The 21242-nt window shown below is 44.6% G+C and overlaps 3 protein-coding genes across 4 annotated transcripts in view; all 3 read left to right on the forward strand.

The window, feature by feature from the left end:
* Window positions 1-843, forward strand: part of sgta (small glutamine rich tetratricopeptide repeat co-chaperone alpha) — a 6041-nt gene extending 5198 nt beyond the window's left edge. For both annotated transcript variants that reach the window (XM_070832715.1, XM_070832716.1), the window contains exon 12: window positions 143-843. The gene's annotated coding sequence lies outside the window, so the exon portion shown is untranslated. The remainder of the gene's footprint in view (window positions 1-142) is intronic.
* A 576-nt stretch (window positions 844-1419) lies between these two features.
* Window positions 1420-5180, forward strand: LOC139202234 (zinc transporter ZIP3-like). Its single transcript, XM_070831614.1, has 3 exons — window positions 1420-1470; window positions 2740-3024; window positions 3213-5180. Exons 2-3 carry the CDS (start codon window positions 2818-2820, stop codon window positions 3957-3959), a joined length of 954 nt encoding a protein of 317 aa, XP_070687715.1. The 5' UTR covers window positions 1420-1470; window positions 2740-2817; the 3' UTR covers window positions 3960-5180.
* A 655-nt stretch (window positions 5181-5835) lies between these two features.
* On the forward strand, window positions 5836-17201 carry slc1a8a (solute carrier family 1 member 8a). The gene is made up of 11 exons (XM_070831611.1): window positions 5836-6087; window positions 8960-9039; window positions 10035-10250; window positions 11963-12005; window positions 12094-12301; window positions 12702-12801; window positions 14134-14367; window positions 14461-14655; window positions 15537-15671; window positions 16044-16146; window positions 17034-17201. The coding sequence occupies exons 1-11, from the start codon at window positions 5836-5838 to the stop codon at window positions 17199-17201; spliced, it is 1734 nt and encodes a 577-aa protein (XP_070687712.1).
* The last annotated feature ends 4041 nt before the right edge of the window (window positions 17202-21242 follow it).

Below are 21242 nucleotides of genomic sequence, written 5' to 3' on the forward strand. Positions count from 1 at the left end.
GCTCACACAGAGCAGGTCAGGACCAAACTAGTTATGAGCCAGCGTCTCTGTGATGCGTTCAAGTACATCTTTACTGTGCTTTGTGCTTGTTTCCCTTTTATTTTGGCGGCGACTGATCTTCCTCTTCCTGTCTGTGTTCCAGGTCGGACATGTTGGCGCGAGGACGTCTGGATCATTTCTAACTCGAAGGACTCAGAGGAAGTTGTTGTTTTTTCTGTTTCTTTTGTTCCATCACTGAATAATAATTCCTGCACGAGTGAGCGAGAGGCCTCCGCTTCATCCGGAGACACGGCGCCAACAAACAACCCCCCCACCAACAAACGGCCACTTCCTGCGGCGCTGTGCGGCTTTTAGGAAGAACATTTTGACGAAACACGTTAACATCGAACACACATCAGCGCCGACACACAGGAGCCCAGGTGTTCAAACTGCAGCGTGAAAGTTCTTCTTAAAACTCCACAGTGTGTCTGTCTGTGTCTGTCTGTCTGTTTGTCTGTCTGTCTGTCTGTCTGTGTGTGTGTGTGTGTGTGTGTGTGTGTGTGTGTGTGTCTGTCTGTCTGTCTGTGTGTGTGTGTGTGTGTTCATCACATGGAAGCTGTTCAAAGCTCAGTTCAGTGAAAAAAGAGCATCTCAACATTTTACACCGTCCTGCTGTCTGATGTGTGTTCATACACACACTCACACAGACACACACACACACTCACACAGACACACACACACTCTCACACAGACACACACACACACTCACACAGACACACACACACTCTCACACAGACACACACACACACTCTCACACAGACACACACACACACTCACACAGACACACACACACTCTCACACAGACACACACACACTCTCACACAGACACACACACACACTCTCACACAGACACACACACAGACACACTGAGTAACAGCGTTGGAGGAGTCCTCCTCCTGCAGTAAAAGTACTAATACTACACTGTAAAATACTGTGTCCCTGCAGTCTGAGAGAAGAGTGAGACTGAAACCATGAGATGAAATCAGACTCTGAGGACGCAGGCGGAGTTTAACAGGTTTTAACGATGCTTTTGTGAACAGAAGGTAAAATAAAGTGATCTGATGTTATAAAGAGAAGTCTGTTATACATCCTGAAATATATCCTGTGATGATGTGAGACAGATCTGACTGAGCAGAGTTAGAGTACTACTAGTACACAGGAAAGTACTACTAGTACACAGGAAAGTACTGTGTTCCTACAGTAAAGTACTACTAGTACACAGTAAAGTACTGTGTTCCTACAGTAAAGTACTTTAGTTGAAGCACAAAGTAGAAAGCACCTCTGATTAGTAGCGTACAGCAGGTTTGTGGAGGTGAAACGTCATCAGTGGATCCACCAGTCAGCGCTCAGAGGCGGCGTGACGTGGCGGAAGAGGAAGTGTTTTCCTGCACCTGCCGCTGGCCGGAGAGGAGCGGACGGAGGCCCGGAGAGGTAAACACGGCCACTGTGGCTCACGGTTGTGCGGTTTGATGAGTTCACGTTAAGCTTCAGTCGCTGTTTTGACGATAAAAGAGACGCGAGCAGCTGCTTCTATTTGTAACCGAAGACTTTAGGATCAGCTAGCTCCTTTAGCTTCCGGGCGGCTAACGGCAGCTAGCTAATGCTAACAGCTCCGTCAAGCTAGCTGGTGTTAGCATACAATACCGGAAGTTTTTCTCTTTACCGTAAACTTAATAACAACAACAGTAATAGTGATAAAAGTAATAGAAAGACTTAATTTGTATAGAACCGTTCAGTGCTCTATAAAACACCCTGACATGCTCAGAATGCTTAAAAATGAAGATGAAAATGGAATACTGACTGCCTTAAAACACAAAGTAAGAACCAGAATAACATAACTGATCTATAATGTGTTCCAGTAACAGAAGATATACATGTCTTTAACCTTTATCACAAAAAATAAGAGGAAAATGTGTCAGAATAACTGAAAGAGTTCAATCACACCTGTTGTATCAGTTTATCACAAAGAGTGAAATGATTCCTCAAATGTAAACGCTGAAAGGTGTCATTTAGCTCGATGTTTTATTTTGAAGTCGAAGTCCTTCACAGGAAATGGTGGTTTGACGTCATTGAGTAAAAAACAAACAGGCTGATTCTCAGTGACGTCAACGGTGATTGTGACGTTCTGACAGGAAGAGGAAGAGTTTCCTCATGATGTTGTTTTTGATGAAATAATGACATCTGTTTCTCACTGAGGATTAAATTACTTCACATTTTATGATGATCTAATACACCATTGATTGATTAGACTGTTTGAATGATCTGAATGTGTAAAGTAAAGCTGTCAGGTGAGTGGAGGGCAGTTAAAATGACAATATTTCCTCTGAGGTTTGGTGGAGGACAAAGTACCACGTGTGGAAGCTAGTGACTGTTTTTGTCCAATAACAGCAGTGGAGTAAAGAGTCTGTGGTGGAATTAAAGTGGGAACAGGTGAAACAATCCTGTTCTTGTTTTTATTACACCTCTCAGTGCATACACACATTAAAGTGTTAATAGGCCCATTTAATAAACTGTAATAATAATCAGATCGACTTAAATGTAATAAGGAATGTAAGAAGTACATGACAGACAGACAGATGCTCTCTGCCCCTGCAGGGTGTCATGTGTTTACTGGTTGGTCTGGTCTGGTCTGGTTTGGTCTGGTTTGTCATGCTCTTCCCCGTCCACCCTGTGTGTGTGTGTGTGTGTGTGTGTCAGCAGGACCAGCAGAGATGTTCCAGCAGCAGTGTGTGTGAGTGTGAGATGAGGTTGTAGTGTGTGTTGGTGCACAGCGTCAGGATGGACATCCTGGTGGCCAAGCTGCTCGGCCTGCTGGGATTGTTCGGCCTCATGCTGGCCGGCGTCCTGGTCCCAGTGCGCCTCCTGCTGGTCGACTACGACAAGGCGCACAGATACAGGAGGGCTCTGTCGCTCGGCAACTCCTTCGGGGGAGGCGTGTTCCTCGCAACGTGCTTCAACGCTCTGCTGCCCGCCGTCAGAGACAAGGTGAGACACTCACACTCACACACACACACACACACTGATTGATCATGCTAACATCAGCTGCAGGTGTGCAAACAGGCTGCGTTTCTTCTTCTGCTGCTTTAAATGCGTCTCTAACGGGATCAAACAGGCCGCGTTTCTTCTTCTGCTGCTTTAAATGCTGACCTTCCGTCTGTGTTGACCCTCCTCAGGTGGCCGCCGTGTTCCAGCAGCTGAAGATCAGCAGCGACTACCCTCTGGCTGAGACCATGATGATGCTCGGCTTCTTCCTCACCGTCTTCGTGGAGCAGGCCATCCTCACCTTCAGGAAGGAGAAACCGTCCTTCATCGACCTGGAGACCTTCAACGGCGGCGGCGGCTCCGAGGCCGGCAGCGACTCCGAGTACGACACCCCCTTCATCTCCCCGGCGCGGGGCTCGGCGGGCGGCGGGCGGCACTCCCACGGACACCAACACGGACACTTCAGCCCCGCCGAGCTGGCGGGGGCGGGGCCTCTGCGGCTGGCCAGCCTGGTCCTGGCTCTGTCGGCGCACTCGGTGTTCGAGGGCCTGGCGCTCGGCCTGCAGGAGGACGGGGCCAAGCTGGGCGGCCTGTTTCTGGGCGTGGCCGTGCACGAGACGCTGGCCGCCGTGGCGCTGGGGGTGAGCGTGGCCAAGGCGTCGCTCGGCATGAAGGACGCCGCCAAGCTGGGCGTGACGGTCAGCCTGATGATCCCGCTGGGCATCGTGGTGGGGATGGGCATCGAGTCGGCTCAGACGCTGGCGGGCAGCATGGTGTCGGTGGTGCTGCAGGGATTCGCCGCAGGCACCTTCCTGTTCGTCACCTTCTTTGAGATTCTGTCCCGAGAGCTCGACAACAAACAGGACCGGCTGCTCAAAGTGCTCTTCCTCATCCTCGGATACGCCGCCCTCGCCGCACTCGTCTTCATCAAGTGGTGACAGACAGGAAGTGCACAAACTCACAACAGCAATGCCAAAGTCCCAGCTCTGTGAAGAGTTCAGCTGTGAGAAGCAGAAACAAAAATACGTTGAGATTCATCTTTCTGTTAAATGGAATATGTTTTTTTTGTTCAGCCAAAAATCAGCTAAATCACTCGCTCCAACGACACCAGACTCCATTCACAAAAACAGAGATTTTACCTGGAAGAACACAGGAGCTGCTGCCTCAGTGGTTAGCTGATACCCACAAACACCAATCAGACAAAGTCAGTGACTGGTAGATACAAAGAGAACATCAGAATAATAAAACACTGCAGACAGACACAAATAATCTGGAGGAAAAGTGTTAGTTTAACCACAAACAGCTGTTATATCGCTCTCTTCAAAAATACTATTCAACAAAAGTCCATTATCCATTATCCATTAGCACACAGGACACACTGGTCTGTTTCTGCCTTAATCAGTTAGTTTGTTTGTGTGACTTTGGTGTTTTAAAGATCCAACACAACATCTGTGTAACACACAATAACACACTGACTGATGGAGCAGCAGCTCTAAAATCCCTGTTTTAGTGAATGTAGTCTGGTGTGTGTGCTGTTTGTGGTTAAACCAAAAGGATCTTCCAGGTCTCTCTCTGTAGGGATCCTTTCCATGATGCTGTCACACACTTAGAATAACACTCTGAGCCTGTCAGTGGATCAAACAAGCTCTTTTAGTGGACCTACTGTGATCAGGTGCAGTTGTCCCAAAGGATCACGTTGCAGCAGTAAAAAAACAAGAAGACATTTTCTGAAACATTATTTCTGACTAGATGTGATTTATATTTATATAGACTTTGATTTATTTAGAAACATTTATCAAATTACAGGGAACTGAAATCCAGATTGTTTTCATCTAAATTTGGTGTTTAATTTATAATAATATCACAATTTAACAGCTGATTCATATTTAGTACCAGTAATCTGAAGCTGCAGTAGTAAAGTGGAAGTAGAAACACTAATAAAGAACTTAGTTAGTTAATACAAACATTTTAATACATCTGAGGGTTTTCAGCTGGTGTTTAGTGGCTCTTTAATGAAACATGTTTGAGTCCTGCTGTCTGATATCTGTGTACATAAATATTATATCTGTTATATATATTACACACACACACGTACATACCTGTGTGTGTGTTTCTGTGTCACCTGTGAAGCTCCAAATAAAAACACTGGATCCTTTAAAGTCGTCACCATGAATCTGACTTTACCTTTAAACGTCTTCATGTTGTGATTTTGAATGGACGATCACACACCTGCTGATCAGCAGCACCTGGTGGACGTCAGAGGAGCTGAACACACCTGATCAGGTGACCGAGCTACGGGCTCCAGTGAGGCTCAAACATACAGAGAAAGGCCTGTGGTTGTTTTTGGTCTTTGGAAACTCTAAAAGTTGTTTAAAATGATTTGAAATGTCTTTTAAAGGTGCACTAATGATTGTTTGTTCCTAACGGTCAAAACCAAACCTCAGGGGACATCTGGTCATTTTACCGCCCTCCAGAGTCTGATCAATAAAACAGTCTGATCAATACTCCAGGTCCAGGATCAGGATCCAGGTCTATGATCCAGGTCCATGATCAGGATCCAGGTCTATGATCCAGGTCCATGATCAGGATCCAGGTCTAGGATCCAGGTCCATGTGCCAGCAGCAGAGGCGTGTGTGGGGTGTTATTGTGGTCCTGTAAGCCTCTTAGAGCCGCAGCCTGCCGGGCAGCCGTTGGCTCTGCCGGGCCCTGATGAGTTAATCCTTCCGTGGAAAAGGTGAGCCCGTCTTTGGCTCCTCCGGTCTCTCATCCTGCCAACGCACCGGGACGGAGAGCAGCGGAGGACTTGGACGGAGGATGGAGGAGCTTCTGCTGCCGAGCGGAGAGGAGGAGGCGCGGTCCGACCACAGCTCCTTCACTCCGGGGGACTCAGGGAGGACGATGGGGGACCGAGTGAAGATCCTCCTGCAGGACACCACCAAGGGGGACCTGGGGAGGAGGATCCGGGACTTCTGTAAGAGGAACGGGCTGCTCACGCTCTCCGTCATCGCCGTGCTCACCGGCTGCACGCTGGGCTTCATGCTGAGAGGAACCCAGCTGTCCACACAGGTACGACTCACCTGTCTCACCTGTCGGGTCCTGGTCTCAGCTCGGTCCTGGACTTTCCAGTAATGAGGACTCGTGCCTCAGTAGAGTCTCTGTTTTAAAGGGCCACAGTTTCATTTAAACTGTACGGAAGCTCATTAGGGACAATATGATTAAAAACATCATCCTAAGTCATTAATATGAGAAAGTCTTTTAAAACAATAAGTCATCAGGCTTGTTTCTAGTCTCTATATGAAAGTTTCTACCCAACACGACCCCCTGCTCCTGTTTTAAATGTCCTACTAAATGACCAGAGTTTAATTTAAAAGTATGGAAGCCCTTTTGTGCTAAAATGACAATATGTAAGTCATTATAATGAGGAACGTTATCAAAATAAGAGAAAGTGACTTAAACTACTGACTACAGGTGAATCTCAAGTTATTATTCTTTAATGTATTTATTTTTTTGTTCACTTAATTATGATTTTCTCCATTTAACGAGAGTTTCTTATTATTTTATATAAATTAAAAACATGCGTAAAATATGTGTGCTACATTGAAGTTAGCTTACTTATTTTAGCTACTAAAACTGTTAATGTTCATGTTATTAACACATTAGTTACAACTATATTATAAACTTATTTAACAGTTTGATTCAAGATAGTTGACTGTTTATTTTAGCAGCTAAAACCATTAGCTAGCTGAGGTTAGCTAGCTGAGGTTAGCTAATTAGTTGGATGTGGAAGTAAACTACAGTTTGCTAACATGTTAGCCGCAGCTACTGTATAAAAAGAGATGCCTGTGTGTGTTTCTGACGCTCTTTTTGTTGGATAACAATCAGTTTAGCGGCTAATTAAACAGGTTCAGTTCAAGTTAGCTCGATGCTGGTTTTAAAGCTGGTTATGCTAGCAGCTCAATTTAGTAGCTTAAAACATTTCGAGCCAAATTTCACACTTTGACAATCACGTTGCTGGATGTGAAAGAAGGCAGCTGTTGCAGCTATCTGCTTTATAAGGTGATAATATCTCAGACGATGTGTTTATAACTTGTTCAGCTGACAACAAATCACCAAGAAAACAAGTTCTCACATTTGTACATTTCCCATCAAGCTCCCATGCTAATATTTTCCTTTAAATTGCCTGTTGGCACTAAATATTCAATCTCCACATGAAACCTTTCCTTTAAAGCTACCCAGTGGAATCACCGCTAGTAGTATTATGCTAGTAGTATTATGCTAGTAGCACTATGCTAGTAGCTGTATGCTAGTAGCTCTATGCTGGAAGCACTATGTTTGTAGTACTATACTAGTAGCTGTATGCTAGTAGCTCTATGCTAGTAGTACTATACTAGTAGCTGTATGCTAGTAGCTCTATGCTGGAAGCACTATGTTTGTAGTACTATACTAGTAGCTGTATGCTAGTAGCTGTATGCTAGTAGTACTATACTAGTAGCTGTATGCTAGTAGCTCTATGCTAGTGGAGGACTGGCATGTGTGTGAGTGAGCATGAAGGCAACATGCCAACAGTTTCATGCTCTCCTGCTAACTGACCGTTAGCCGCAGTAATGAGAGAAAGGCAGTGAAGAAGAAGACTGTTAGCTAGCAAACAGGGATGTAAAGAATGCAGGTTTCAGGAAGTGAAAAAGTCAGTTGTAGTAAGAAACACTAAATGTAAACAGGAAGTTTGTTTGTTTACGTGAAAACTCCACGTGGGGCTTTAAATCTGTGGCCGAGGCCACCTGCCAGGTACATGCTGTTCCTGGAGAAAACAGTGTCAGGGAGCTTTACCAGCCACAGAGGGAGACGGCAGCCAGGCCTTAAATCCCTCCATTCAATTAATGGCTGTCGGCCTCTCCAGTAGTTCTTCACTCGTCCATCAGGAACCTTCAACTCACTCATGGTGGATTTTTACAGACTGACAAGCATTTATACCTCCTGACCTGCTAACAGAGAACTGAATTAGACCTGAAATGGGACATCAGTCAATGAAACTGCAGCTATTTACCTGATCAATTCATCGTTTGAGTTGTTTTACAAAGGAAAATAATTTCTGCTTTACTCAGTCTTATGGTATTAAGTACTTTTATCCTTTAGTTGAGTGAAAGTTGTAAAATACTCAAATACTCAAGAGTACAAGCAATTTGTGCTAAGCTAGGCTAACAGTTTCTCCCTGCTCCCAGTCTTTGTGCTAAGCTAGGCTAACAGTTTCCCCCTGCTCCCAGTCTTTGTGCTAAGCTAGGCTAACAGTTTCTCCCTGCTCCTACATAACAAACAGAGCATTTGAAGCGTCAAAGATAGCTCAGTTTGTCCACGAAGGGTCTTTCCAGGAAGAATTGATCCGTCTCAGGTCAACTTTATTCAGCAGCAGCTGATTATAGTGGACAGAAACATGGAGGTCATCGGGTCACTTACGCACTCGTTCTAATTTTAAACATTAAGGTAGTGTTCGGCATTAAAACGTCCTGCAGTGTATTCAAGGTTTATATAGCTGTCCGGTGATCTGCTCATGGTGAGGAAGAAGGAGGAAGTCCACTGAGCGCCACATCTGAGGTTATGGATGAGAAACTTTCTCAGACAAATGATCGTATTTCAGAGGAGGGAAAAGTTCTCAGAGGTAAACGTCCTCCATTCAAAACTTAACTTGAGAAAAAGTGCAAAATTATTTGGATCAAAATACACTAACCCTTTACCAGAAGTAAAAGTACTCATTATGTTGAGTGGCCCATTTTAGATTAATCTGATATTATTTGGCTCTAATTATTGATCGTTCATGTACTCACACACAGAACAGGAAGTGTCGGACGCTGCTTTATGAGCTCTGTCTGCAAAGCCCCGCTTTTAGTTTGAAATGATGGTGAGATGTTTGCTGTAAAACATTTCCTGTCGTTTATCACCTCAGGCAAAGATCTACTTCTCTTTTCCTGGAGAGCTGCTGATGAGGATGCTGAAGATGCTCATCCTTCCTCTCATCACGTCGAGGTAGGTCGACCTTTTTACCGTCACACTCCAGGAGACCTAATGAGAACAATAAAACATCAGGGAAAGACACAGGGAGACGAATAATATGGAGATAAAACTACTGCAGCGGCTCTCAGCTTTTTCTGAGGGAACAGTCCTGTCAGACAGAAGATGGGTCAGTGAATCCTCAAGACTTGACCGTTATATCGCTCTCTGCACACACACCAGACTCCATTCACAAAAACAGGGATTTTAGCTGGTCTGCTGCTGCCTCCATCAGGTAGTCTGTTGGTGTGACTTTGGTGTTTCAAAGTAGTTCAGATCCAACACATTTGTGTGACACACAATAACAAAGTAAGTGATCAAGGCAGCAGCAGAGCAGCAGCCCCTGTGTCCTGTTCTCTAAAATCCCTGTTTTAGTGAATGTAGTCTGGTGTGTGTGCTGTTTGTGGTTAAACCAAAAGGATCTTCCAGGTCTCTCTCTGTAGGGATCCTTTCCATGATGCTGTCACACACTTAGAATAACACTCTGAGCCTGTCAGTGGATCAAACAAGCTCTTTTAGTGGACCTACTGTGATCAGGTGCAGTTGTCCCAAAGGATCACGTCGCAGCCATTGCAGCCCGTTTGGTGTCTGCTGGCTGAGGTGATCTACTGGACCAGTTCCAACACTTTTACTACCTACCAGTCACTCAGACTCAGAGTGACCCTTAAATGATTATTTAGTCCTTTGGGTTTTTGCTTCAGATGTGTTCTCGTTGGTAAACACCAAAGTGGAAGCAGAGTGACATTTTTACCCAAATACCAACAACCATAGCTTGTTAGTTAACAAGATGCAGCATGTAAATCAAACAGACTTGTTGGGTGGGTTTGTTTCTTTTCTGATGGAGCTAGGCTAACAGTTTCCCCGTTTCCAGTCTTTGTGCTAAGCTAGGCTAATAATTTCCCCCTGCTACCAGTCTTGTGCTAAGCTAGGCTAACAGCTCTGCCTGTGCTGTGTACCGTGTCCGTGTGCAGCTTAATGTCGGGCCTGTCGTCGATGGAGTCGAAGGCGTGCTGTCGGATGGGCGTCCTGACCGTCACCTACTACCTGTGGACCACCTTCATCGCCGTGGTCGTCGGCATCGTGCTCGTCATCATCATCAAACCCGGTGTGGGGACGGAGGTGGAGAGTAACCGGCTGGGAGGGGGCCCCGTCATGACCTCGGCCGACGCCCTGCTCGACCTCATCAGGTGAGAGAGGTTAGAGGTCAGCTGGGAAGCGTACAGGTAAAGGTACAGGACTCTCTGGGCTGAATGCTGCGATGAAAAAGCAGATTGTGTTTATCTGACTTGTACCTGCACTCACTGCAGCCAATCAGCAGCTCCTGTGTCCTGTTCTCTAAAATCCCTGTTTTAGTGAATGTAGTCTGGTGTGTGTGCTGTTTGTGGTTAAACCAAAAGGATCTTCCAGGTCTCTCTCTGTAGGGATCCTTTCCATGATGCTGTCACACACTTAGAATAACATTACACTAGCGAGCTAATGCCGTTATTATTCTAACGTTATTCCAAACACCTGAAAACTAAAGTTTTTAAAAGTTTTCAGAAACATCTTTCATGATTTCTTGACGTATTATTGAGTTAATGAAACAGGCCGCCAACACTCAGCTAACCCACGCTGAGATCAACAAATCGTAGAAAACACGCCAACACACACACATGAATCCAATTAGCGGCAGGGCTGATCAGTGTATTTTTAGTAATCCTGCGGGGATGAGTGACAGATTAACCGACTCAGTGGCGGTGGGCTGAAATGATCTCTGCTGCGACACGTTGGCAGGCCGCGCTCTCGAGCAGCTTCAACGCATCATCATCCCGTCGACCTCCGACCACGGGAAATTGAAGCTGATCTCAACGGACGCTTCCCTCCCTGTTCATTCTCTTGTCCTTTTGGGGGCAGCTGGAGGTCAGTCTGAGGGACTCGACTGGAGGGTCAGCGGTCCGAGCAGCTTTTTTACTGCTCATATTGTCACCATTTTATAGAAGATAGAGTCTAGAAATGTCTTAAACAGATAAATCAGGAAACTGTGAATGAAGAGCAGATAAAACGGCCAGCACTGCGTTATGAACGCTGTTCTCTTTGCCTTAAAGGTTCCCTGAACCACATGCAGAACATGAATAAAGTGTTAAGCACCCGTTTGATGGTGCAGAGGTCTGGTGTCCACCTGAGCAGACACCGAGGTCACTTCCTCTGTGTGTGTGTGTGACGCTTTGTTTTGGTCGTCAGGACGGCCGCAGACATGTCGGTGAACATCAGCGCCTGCTGGTGCTCGTTAGTGCCGTCGGCCTGTGAATCGTTCAGTGACTGAACCTGAAGCACAGAGAAACGAGTCAGAGCTGCTGCCCAGCGACAGACTCAGCTAAGCTACCAGGCTAACACAGCAACATGAAGGCTCAGAGACGCTGTGAGACCACAGCGTGGGGGGGCGGGCAAATCAAAGAGAGAAACTTTACGAAGAACAAGAAACTGTCAGACTGATAAAACTCAGAGTCTCTGCTGCTCCACACTGCCAACTCCTCAGACTGCAGTAAAAGTACTGCTAGTACACAGTGAAACACCTGTAAACAGTAAAAGTACTGCTAGTACACAGTGAAACACCTGTAAACAGTAAAAGTACTGCTAGTACACAGTAAAACACCAGTAAACAGTAATAGTATGTGAGAGTAACGAGGAAACTGTAGTTAATTTAGTTAATGTACCATAAATCCCTTTGTGTCTCTGGACTCTTTTCATGGTGTTAAACTGTTTTACATTGATATTAGGATTAAAATATATCACCCTCTGGACCTCAGGGCCTCCGTACGTTTGTTCAACAGTCCAAACCTCAGGATCATTACAAGTACAGTGAGATGATAAACATGCATTAATCAGTGTAATTGATCTGGTGTGTCTTCTGCCTCCACAGGAACATGGTTCCTTCTAACCTGATCGAGGCCACGTTTCAGCAGGTAACAGCAGCCGGGACGCGTTCACATAATGGATCAACGTTTCTAACTGAACTTTACTTCCTGTAACAAACCGACTGTGTTTCTTCAGTACAAAACAGACCTGATTCCCATCCTCAAAGTCCCGACCAGAACCATCCAGCCCAACTTCGTCTACGTCTTCCCCGACGACAGTCACCCTAAAGGCAGGACGGTGTACCTGGAGCTGACCCCCCCACCGGAGATCAGCTACAAGACGAGTCCCGGCACCAGCCAACAGATGAACGTCCTCGGCATCGTCATCTTCTCCGCCACTATGGGTGAGCAGTGCAGAGCGAACAGAGCCCTCTTCAAACGCACCAGACTCCATTCACAAAAACAGTAATTTTACACAGCAGAACACAGTTGCTGTTGTACTGTTACTTTGTTTGTGTTGCTGTGAGTTACACAAATACTATAATGGATCTGAATTAACGCTTTAAAACACCAAATCCTGTGTAAAATCCCTGTTTTAGTGAATGTAGTCTGGTGTGTGTGCTGTTTGTGGTTAAACCAAAAGGATCTTCCAGGTCTCTCTCTGTAGGGATCCTTTCCATGATGCTGTCACACACTTCTCACATTTCTCTTGGTTGTTGAATGTTTACAAACATCAGTCCTGGCAGTTTCTTTTACCCAACAGTGCAGTTATCTTAATATTAATAACCGGTGCTGTTGTTGCAGGCCTGTTGCTGGGCAGGATGGGAGAGAGAGGAGCTCCACTGGTCAACGTCTGTCAGTGTATCAACGAGTGCGTCATGAAGATCATCAACGCTGCTGTTTGGTGAGAGGAAGACTATCAAAGTACTCACAGTACACACAGAGTACAAAGAGTACTCATAGTACACACAGAGTACTCACAGTACACTCAGAGTACACACAGTACTTACAGTACACACAGAGTACTTACAGTACACACAGAGTACACTCAGAGTACTTACAGTACACACAGAGTACTCATAGTACACACAGAGTACTTACAGTACACACAGAGTACACTCAGAGTACTTACAGTACACACACAGTACACACAGAGTACTTACAGTACACACAGAGTACTCATAGTACACACAGAGTACTTACAGTACACACAGAGTACACTCAGAGTACTTACAGTACACACAGAGTACTCATAGTACACACAGAGTACTTACAGTGTTCGTTACTGTTCTTTGTAACACCTGAGATTTTCTCTCTAAATTGTCTGATGGAAAAGAGAAACATAAAGTCTGTAGTTGCAGTCAGTCGGTCTCTAACGGGCAGATCAGGATCTACTTCCTGTGTTTACTGTCTCACCCCAACACATCTAACCAATGGGAGAACGATCTCACCTGTATCTGAGTGAAGCTTTGTGGGTAATTGAAAGAGAAACCAAATCAACAGGAAATCAGAGCAGAGTGAACCTGTTGACTGGTAGGTAGTAAAAGTGTTGGAACTGGTCCAGTAGATCACCTCAGCCAGCAGACACCAAACGGGCTGCAATGGCTGTGGCTGTTTGTGGTTTTTCAGTGGATCCTGATTTCACAGGATTATTTCTCACCCACTGCTGAGTGATCCCTCTGACACACAAGAGGATTTTATGGATCTGACCCGCTGACCTGTCAGGTGATCAGCTGGTCAGGTGATCAGGTGCTGGAAACGTGCCGCCTGTGACATCATCGAGTCGTCCCGCTGCAGCACACGAGCAGATTAACACAGCAGAGTCTCTCTGAGGCCTGATTACCTGTCGTGTTTCCTCACCGAGTCCTTCAGACCAAACATTACATTAATATCAACCTGTTGACTTTATGGGAGCCCTTAAGGGACAATATTAATATAATATTCTTGAAAACTAAACTTGAAAATTAAACCATAATGTTCCACATATGTATGTTTTTGTTTTTTTTTCGATCAAAATGAAATGTTGAAATTAGTATTTTTATTTTGGTCATTCTGTAATGAGATAGATAACTAAATAAAAAGCTGTTTGACAGTAAAGGCAGTAGACTTACTGCGTCTGAATATTGTACTCAAGGTTAAGTCTTTGAAAAGTAAATGTCAAACGGCCTCTTGAGCCACAAACTGTACCTGTTTAGCTCCACTGCCGGTACGATGAGTGTTTGTTTTGTCCTCTCAGGTACTTTCCCTTTGGGATCATCTTCCTGGTGGCGGGGAAGATCCTGGACATGCAGGACCCGAGCACCCTGGGGAAGAAGCTGGGCTGGTACGGCATCACCGTGCTCGCTGGCCTCTTCGTCCACGGACTCATCCTCCTCCCTCTCTTCTACTTCATCCTCACCAAGAAGAACCCCTTCACCTACATCCGCGGGCTGCTGCAGGCCATGGTGATCGCCCTGGCCACCTCCTCCAGGTCAGAGTTCAGTACGGTCCTGGTTTAACCAGGTGGTCTGTGGGTGCGTCCTGGTTCTGTTCTAAAGTTTATTTGAATGCCGTCCCTTCTCAGCTCTGCCACGCTGCCCATCACCATGAAGTGTTTGTTGGAAAACTGCAATGTTGACCGACAGATCGCCCGCTTCGTCCTCCCTGTGGGTGCCACCATCAACATGGACGGCACGGCGCTGTACGAGGCTGTGGCGGCCATCTTTATCGCTCAGGTTAATGACTATGAGCTGGACTTCGGCCAGTTGGTCACCATCAGGTAAGAAAACACAGACTCACACTGTCCCAAACAAAGATGTCTGAATCCAATCCAAATGGCTCATGTTAATATATTTACTACTACAGGTGTCCTCATACTGTAGTTGATCTGCATAGTAACAATCTGTTGGTCCTGAGGAAGCACCTAAAGAATAGGACAGGAGGTAAAATGCAGCCATACGCTGATGATGCAGTGATGTTCACGAGTGACTGAACAAAACCACAAGCTGCTGTTTCTAAACTTAATCATACTAAATTCATTATACTGTTAATAACAAAATGTGCTACAAAAGCTTGTTAACAACTCCTGAACCAGATATAACAACATCTGGGTTAAAGCTACAAATTGTGTTTTAGATTAAGTGTCTGGATGGACTCTGATCTGTCATAGTCAGAAATACTTCATTGAAGCCTTAAAGGTGCCCCCATTCAGAAATAGAAATACATGTAGAGATGCATAGAGAAATGATAAAAAAAATGTTATACTACAATATGAAACACAAAAATATAACAAATAAGAAATATGTAAAAACAAATATGTGCATCACAATATATAAATAAGAACAGTGTGATAATAATGCTGAGAAATGGATCCATAAATGTGTTAAAATTCAAGAACAGTATAAATAAGACTATGACAGGATGTAACAGTACTGAACAGTTCAACTGTTCCACACAATTATTAGTCGTTTAGATTTCATTTAAACACAGAATATGCCAGAATCAGAGATCATTAAAGATCATTTTTGTTACAGAAGTATGAAACTCAAAATCAAACGCACTTTATAAAAACACAATTTAAAGGTTTAAATCTGAAACCAAACTGCTTCCATAGAAGAACGAATGAATATATGAAAGAATAAACTCCCTGTTGTCCGGCAGCATCACGGCTACGGCCGCCAGCATCGGCGCCGCGGGGATCCCTCAGGCCGGCCTGGTTACCATGGTGATCGTACTGACATCAGTGGGCCTGCCGCCGGATGACATCACACTCATTGTGGCCATCGACTGGATCCTGTAAGACGCATCACTGATTATGATGGTTATAGTATTATTTACGTGTTATTGGATTCTAAGTATTGATCTGTAATCAGCATTTTAATCTATTAGCGTGTTAAGACACCACAGATGTGCTGCTGGGTGGAAAACACTGGATCATACTTTATCTGCAAAGGCTGAAGAAGTAAAAGTACTAATACACACTGTGAAAATAGTAAAAGTCCTGCATCCAAAACCTTCCTGAAGGATTCCAAAGGATTGCATGAAATTTAAATGAAAACGAATGAATGAAACTAAATAAACTACAAACTACACGTGTGAGGATGTGACTGTAGTATCCTGTGAAGTATTTATACTTCACAGCTCAGAGGCTCTCCTCTGTCTCTGCAGCGACAGGTTTCGGACCATGATCAACGTTCTGGGCGACGCTCTGGCGGCGGGAATCATCGCCCACCTCTGTCGGAAAGACTTCCCCCTCAGTGGAACAGGAAAGGTAAAATGTTTAGACTTACAGAAAAGTCAATTGTTGAATTTACTATCTTGTCATTCTGACCTCCCATCAGTATCTTTACTTCTGTTGTTGGTGAATTTTCGTCTATTTTCATCTCAGGAACATAAGTTACCTGAAAAAGAGCAAACTTTTTGGTTCTAGTTTCGTGTTTTGGAGCCTCCTCTGTACACCTGTGAGCTGTTGCTCCATTCATGCCTGCTGGGCCGGATTAGATTACAGCAGCGTTTGCTCGGATTGGATCGACAGCAACAACAGATTAGAGCTCCGAGTCTGAATCCTATCCGGTCTTTGCCAAGCCCCGCCCACTCTGCGGTCTCAGTTGCTGGGCAGAAAAGTCCATTAATAACCAAGTCTCTGCTGAACTCAGTAAATTATTTGTAATCACTCACCAACACAATCGACAGGTGGAGCTGCAGCAGTGGCTTCAACACTCAACACACCAGACTCCATTGACAAAAACAGTCATTTTGTCTCAGAGAACTTTGGGAGTTGTTGGTTCAGTCGGTTAGTTTGTTTGTGTTGTTGTGTGTTAAACAAATAGTTTGTTTGATCCAAACTAACCGTCAGTCACATGATAACTCAAACACACTGACTGATGGAGGCAGCAGCAGACCAGCAGCTCCTGTGTCCTGTTCTCTAAAATCCCTGTTTTAGTGAATGTAGTCTGGTGTGTGTGCAGAGAGCGATATAACGGCTGTTTGTGGTTAAAGGATCTCAATGTTGCTCAATGCTTTTTTGTCATTAACTCTAAAAAGTGACACTGCAGAATATCTTTTCCTGAGCTGGTTCAGGTAGTTTTATGACCCACCAACACCTCTGACTCTCTAAAACGTGAAGCTAACGAGTGTTTCTGTGTGTTTCCTCTGCAGTCCGTCCCGTCGTACGGTACTCAGACACCTCACGGTCAGAACTCCCACAGCGTAGACGTGCCCATGATGGAGATCCACACACACAAAGACTGCATGTTCGAGACGATGGGCGACTCTGTGGGCGAGCGGCACGCACACACCGTCTACTACAACATCTGCCAGGTGTGATCGGACCGGACGGAGCAGCTCGCCTCTCAACACCATTGAGTCCTGAGCAGGAGCGCCAAGAAGAGACGGACTCTGTTTCGGCAGAGCCAGAATCTTCCTCTGAACAGGACGAGACACTGTTGTGATAAAAACTGTCCGTCAGTGCTAACCAGCACGCCAGCAGCAATGTAAAAAGTGGCAAATGTTGCTGACCACATGTCCTTTGTCATGGAAACGACAACGACATGACAGGAAAATACCTCATTGCCGCCTCAAGTCGTGGTTGTTGTTTGCCGCCAAACCTCAAGAAACGTAGCGAGGCGCCGGTGCACGTGGAGCCAGACGTCGTCCCGTCGTCACCGCGCTGTAACGAGGCCCTTTGACCTTCGACCTTCTCGCTCAAGCCTGAACACCAGCGGCCGTAGACGCAGGCGTCCGGATCACTGGAACACGTCTTAAAATCGAGTGTAAAATAAATCCTGCTCGTGGCGGTGTCGGGCCGGTGTCGGGCCGGTGTCGGACCTGAACACGTCTCCAGCGTAGGTAACAAAAGGACAACGTGTGCTTTCTGAGATTAAAGTCACAGATTAACATACAAACAAAGAAGATGGCTTCAGTTTTCTGGGCTGGATCGACGTCGTCACATCATCTCCTGGAGATGATCTGGTGTGACATCTGAGGAGGCGTCTGTGGTGTGAAGAGGTCGATCCAGTTTCAGTTATGACTCATTTGTGAGGTTTTACGAATTTAATCTCAGATATTCAGAGATTTTTCTCATAATTGAATCACAGGAAGTTTCTCCCCGTCCCCCCGACCCCGAGAGATCCTCCTGATCCGCGTTCTTCAGTCTCAGTCTCTCAGACTTTAAAGCCTCAACAGATCCAGATTGTTTAGGACACCCCGTCGGATGGCGCTGGACGAAGTCCGACACGTGAAACGGCGTCCGTCACCTTCTGGATCCTGGAGGGTCGCCGTCCTGTCCGATGCTTCTGTGTCTTCGTGCTGCCGTTTGTTTTCTCAGGACAAACCTTTGACTGAACCGTGCTTCTGGTCGGCCGGCGCTCTCGCTGCTTCAAGGGTTAAAGGGTGAAACCGTCCAATCCGACGGCCGAATGAATCCAAGTGCTCTTCATCTGGCAGACTCGACCTCTGACCTTCTCCCTGCATGCTGGCATGCACGTGCTTTATTTTCTTCTTCTGTTGTTTTTTGACTTGAGTGTTGCAAAGTAAACAAAGTGCTGTAGGAATTCTGGGAAACTTACCGATGTCAGTCGCAGCTAACGTGAACAAACACTTCCTGCTGATTTATTGACCGTTCAGATGGTCGACTGATGAACTACTGAACTGTTCTCAATCTGCTTTAATCAAACATAAAACCATTTTGTGATATTTATATTTTATATTATATTTTAGATAAAAGATAAAACAATGAGACAAATCAATACATTCTGCCAATATTTGATGGTAGGAGGTTTTCTCCACTTTGATAGAAAACGTTGATAGAAACAGATGAATGGAAACTCTGTGCTCACAAACTATTAATTCATAACTGTTGTTGACGTTTTATGGGACGTTAAAGATCAAATCCAAACTCCTTTAAGTCGGTCTAATCAATAAGTCAATCGACAGGAAGTTAAACGGCAGCTACTGATACTGATTAACACCAAACTTGACCTGCTAAACTTCTCAAATGAGACGATTTGTTGTTTTTCTGTTTCAGATTTTAAACTGACAAACTGATTAACGATGAAAACCATGAAAGCGACACTCTGCAGGAGGTTCATCCTCTGTTGTCTTTGTCACATGTGAAAATGTGATTTATTGATCCCAGATGAAGTGAGGAGCTCCAGCAGTGACACCTGCTGGGCTAAAAAACGTTAAAAGATCAGGATAAAGTCAGCAGACATATGGCGCTTTTCCACTCCACTGATTGGCCAGGGAGTGACGTCACTGGACGAGTCATGAGAGCGACTCGTTCGTTTTTAAAACGCTGGAAACAGCGACTGGGCGTTTTTATTATTCCTGTGAACCAAACACTCCATGTCCTCAGTTGTGTTTGTGTTTGTGCTGCATACAAATTACGCCACTGGAGTTTCGGGCCGCCTTGCTATGACGACCCCCCCACTTTGAGGTGATACGCAACTGTAATGAAAAACAACCCAAACTGAGTCGAGTCAAGCTAAAACTGTGTGATGGAAAAGCGCCCACACAGACAGACTGAACTCTGTCAGCTGACGGTCTATAAAGCAAAACAAACATTTTAAGTTTTTAATAATTGTAGTTTTAGCCAGTTAGCTACAGTTCCACTAACTCACCTCACGTCTGCACGTTGTCTGTCCCTGATCATTATTATTATCCTCCAGCTTCTCTTCATCGATCACTTAAACACCCGGTGGTGCGACTGGGAAGCTCAGATGAAAGTGTGACGTAGTTAAGTGGCTAAAACATGAAGCAGCCGTCTGTTTTTTTGGTGAAGTGCCCCTTTAACGTCTCTCTGTGTTTAACTAGTAGACCTGCCTTAATCTGACTGTTGTTTTAATCCACAAACCTCAAAGTTCATCTGCCAACGCACACCGTTAGCCCGAACACACCCACAGCTAACGTTTCCTCACACAAGTTTCATATTTGTCTTTTTTATAAGAAGTGTGTTTGTGTCTTTGTGTCTTTTCTGTTTGTTTGTATCTGGAAATAAACTGTTCATATATTTCATGTTAAAGCTGCTCGATGTCTCTGAATCACCAACAAGCTTAGCTTAGTTTAGCTAAACTGTCTGATAACTTCAGTTTTACTTTGCAGAACAATAATATAACAAACGATGTGTTTTAGCAGATTAAGACAAGAGAAGTTCACAAGATAAACATCTGCCTTCATCAGCCATCATCAATCAATCAATCAATCGATCCATCTTCATCTATATACCATCAGTTCATAACAAACATTATCTCAGACTGTTTCCATCAACAGCAGCTCAGACTGAACTCTTTCATTAAGAGACCAAACGACTCAAGAAACGTCCCTTTAACAGTAAGAAACCTGGACCAGAGCTTTCTGTCGGGGTCCCTGTTATGATCAATAACTACAATCCAATAATATCTGATAGATCCTTCTGGAATGGGGCCCACTAATAATAAACTGTATTTCTGCAGCAGCCTTCAGACAAGAAGTCTAGTAGACGATGAAATTACCAGGAATATTAAAACATATTAAGAACATTCATGTAACTTAAGATGGAAAATAAATAAATAAAACCAAGAAAACATCAAAATAAAAGCTGATATAAGAAGGAAGAAACACTCGGTGACGATAATGATAATAAAATAGACACAAAGTCAAAAAATGTGATTAACTGAACACAGAAAATGAATCTTAAAGTTAAAGTTTTTATCTCTCACTACTTCCTGCAGCAGCTCAGAATTTAAAGTGACAGGACGACGTCCCTGAGGTCTGACTGGGGGTGTCCTTACCTCTGCAGCCTGGGGGGGGCAGCAGCTGACTGCAGGTAGACCAACAGCAGTTACACCTGTCTTCACCTGCCTGTGGTGAGTTCTGTTTCAGGAGGAATGCTCCTTTAATGTCTGACAATATAAAACATATTATAAAATAGATGAGTATAAAATATATGCAGCGGTGTAACACTCACTGAGGCCACTGCAGCATAAAGGAATGACTATAGTACCAAAATGTATGAAGCCTATCTCAATAAAAACAAATCATATGTGGGCTTTCTCTATGGCAATGGTAACGCTCGGTACGCTAAAGGAGAATAGTGACAAGGACAAACTCTTAGTAGAACAAAGTAACATTTACATTTATTTGAACTGCAAAGACCTTCAGTGTAACTGATCTTATATCAATAATGGCTTCAAGAACTCACCACTCAAAGGAACACTGAAGTCTTTTCCTATAGGGACCGGAACAGGTGAGTATAAACAATTTTTTAGTGCACTTTTATAGAAAATAAATAGTAAAATGTCCCAAAAAAATAGAAAAAAAACCAACCTGCATGCAGCAGTTGTTTTTCTAAATTAAAATCTCTATCTCTCTTTACTGTACACTATAATA

Source organism: Pempheris klunzingeri, chromosome 6 (assembly GCF_042242105.1).
Source record: "Pempheris klunzingeri isolate RE-2024b chromosome 6, fPemKlu1.hap1, whole genome shotgun sequence".
Classification (NCBI taxonomy): Eukaryota; Metazoa; Chordata; class Actinopteri; order Acropomatiformes; family Pempheridae; genus Pempheris; species Pempheris klunzingeri.

Excerpts from the sequence above, each read along its gene's own strand:
- LOC139202234 (XM_070831614.1), top strand. The coding sequence starts at position 2,818 with ATGGACATCCTGGTGGCCAAGCTGCTCGGCCTGCTGGGATTGTTCGGC. Across the intron at positions 3,025-3,212 it reads TGCCCGCCGTCAGAGACAAG|GTGGCCGCCGTGTTCCAGCA; the intron begins GTGAGACACTCA and ends GACCCTCCTCAG.
- slc1a8a (XM_070831611.1), top strand. The coding sequence starts at position 5,836 with ATGGAGGAGCTTCTGCTGCCGAGCGGAGAGGAGGAGGCGCGGTCCGAC. Across the intron at positions 6,088-8,959 it reads GAACCCAGCTGTCCACACAG|GCAAAGATCTACTTCTCTTT; the intron begins GTACGACTCACC and ends TTATCACCTCAG. Across the intron at positions 9,040-10,034 it reads CTTCCTCTCATCACGTCGAG|CTTAATGTCGGGCCTGTCGT; the intron begins GTAGGTCGACCT and ends GTCCGTGTGCAG.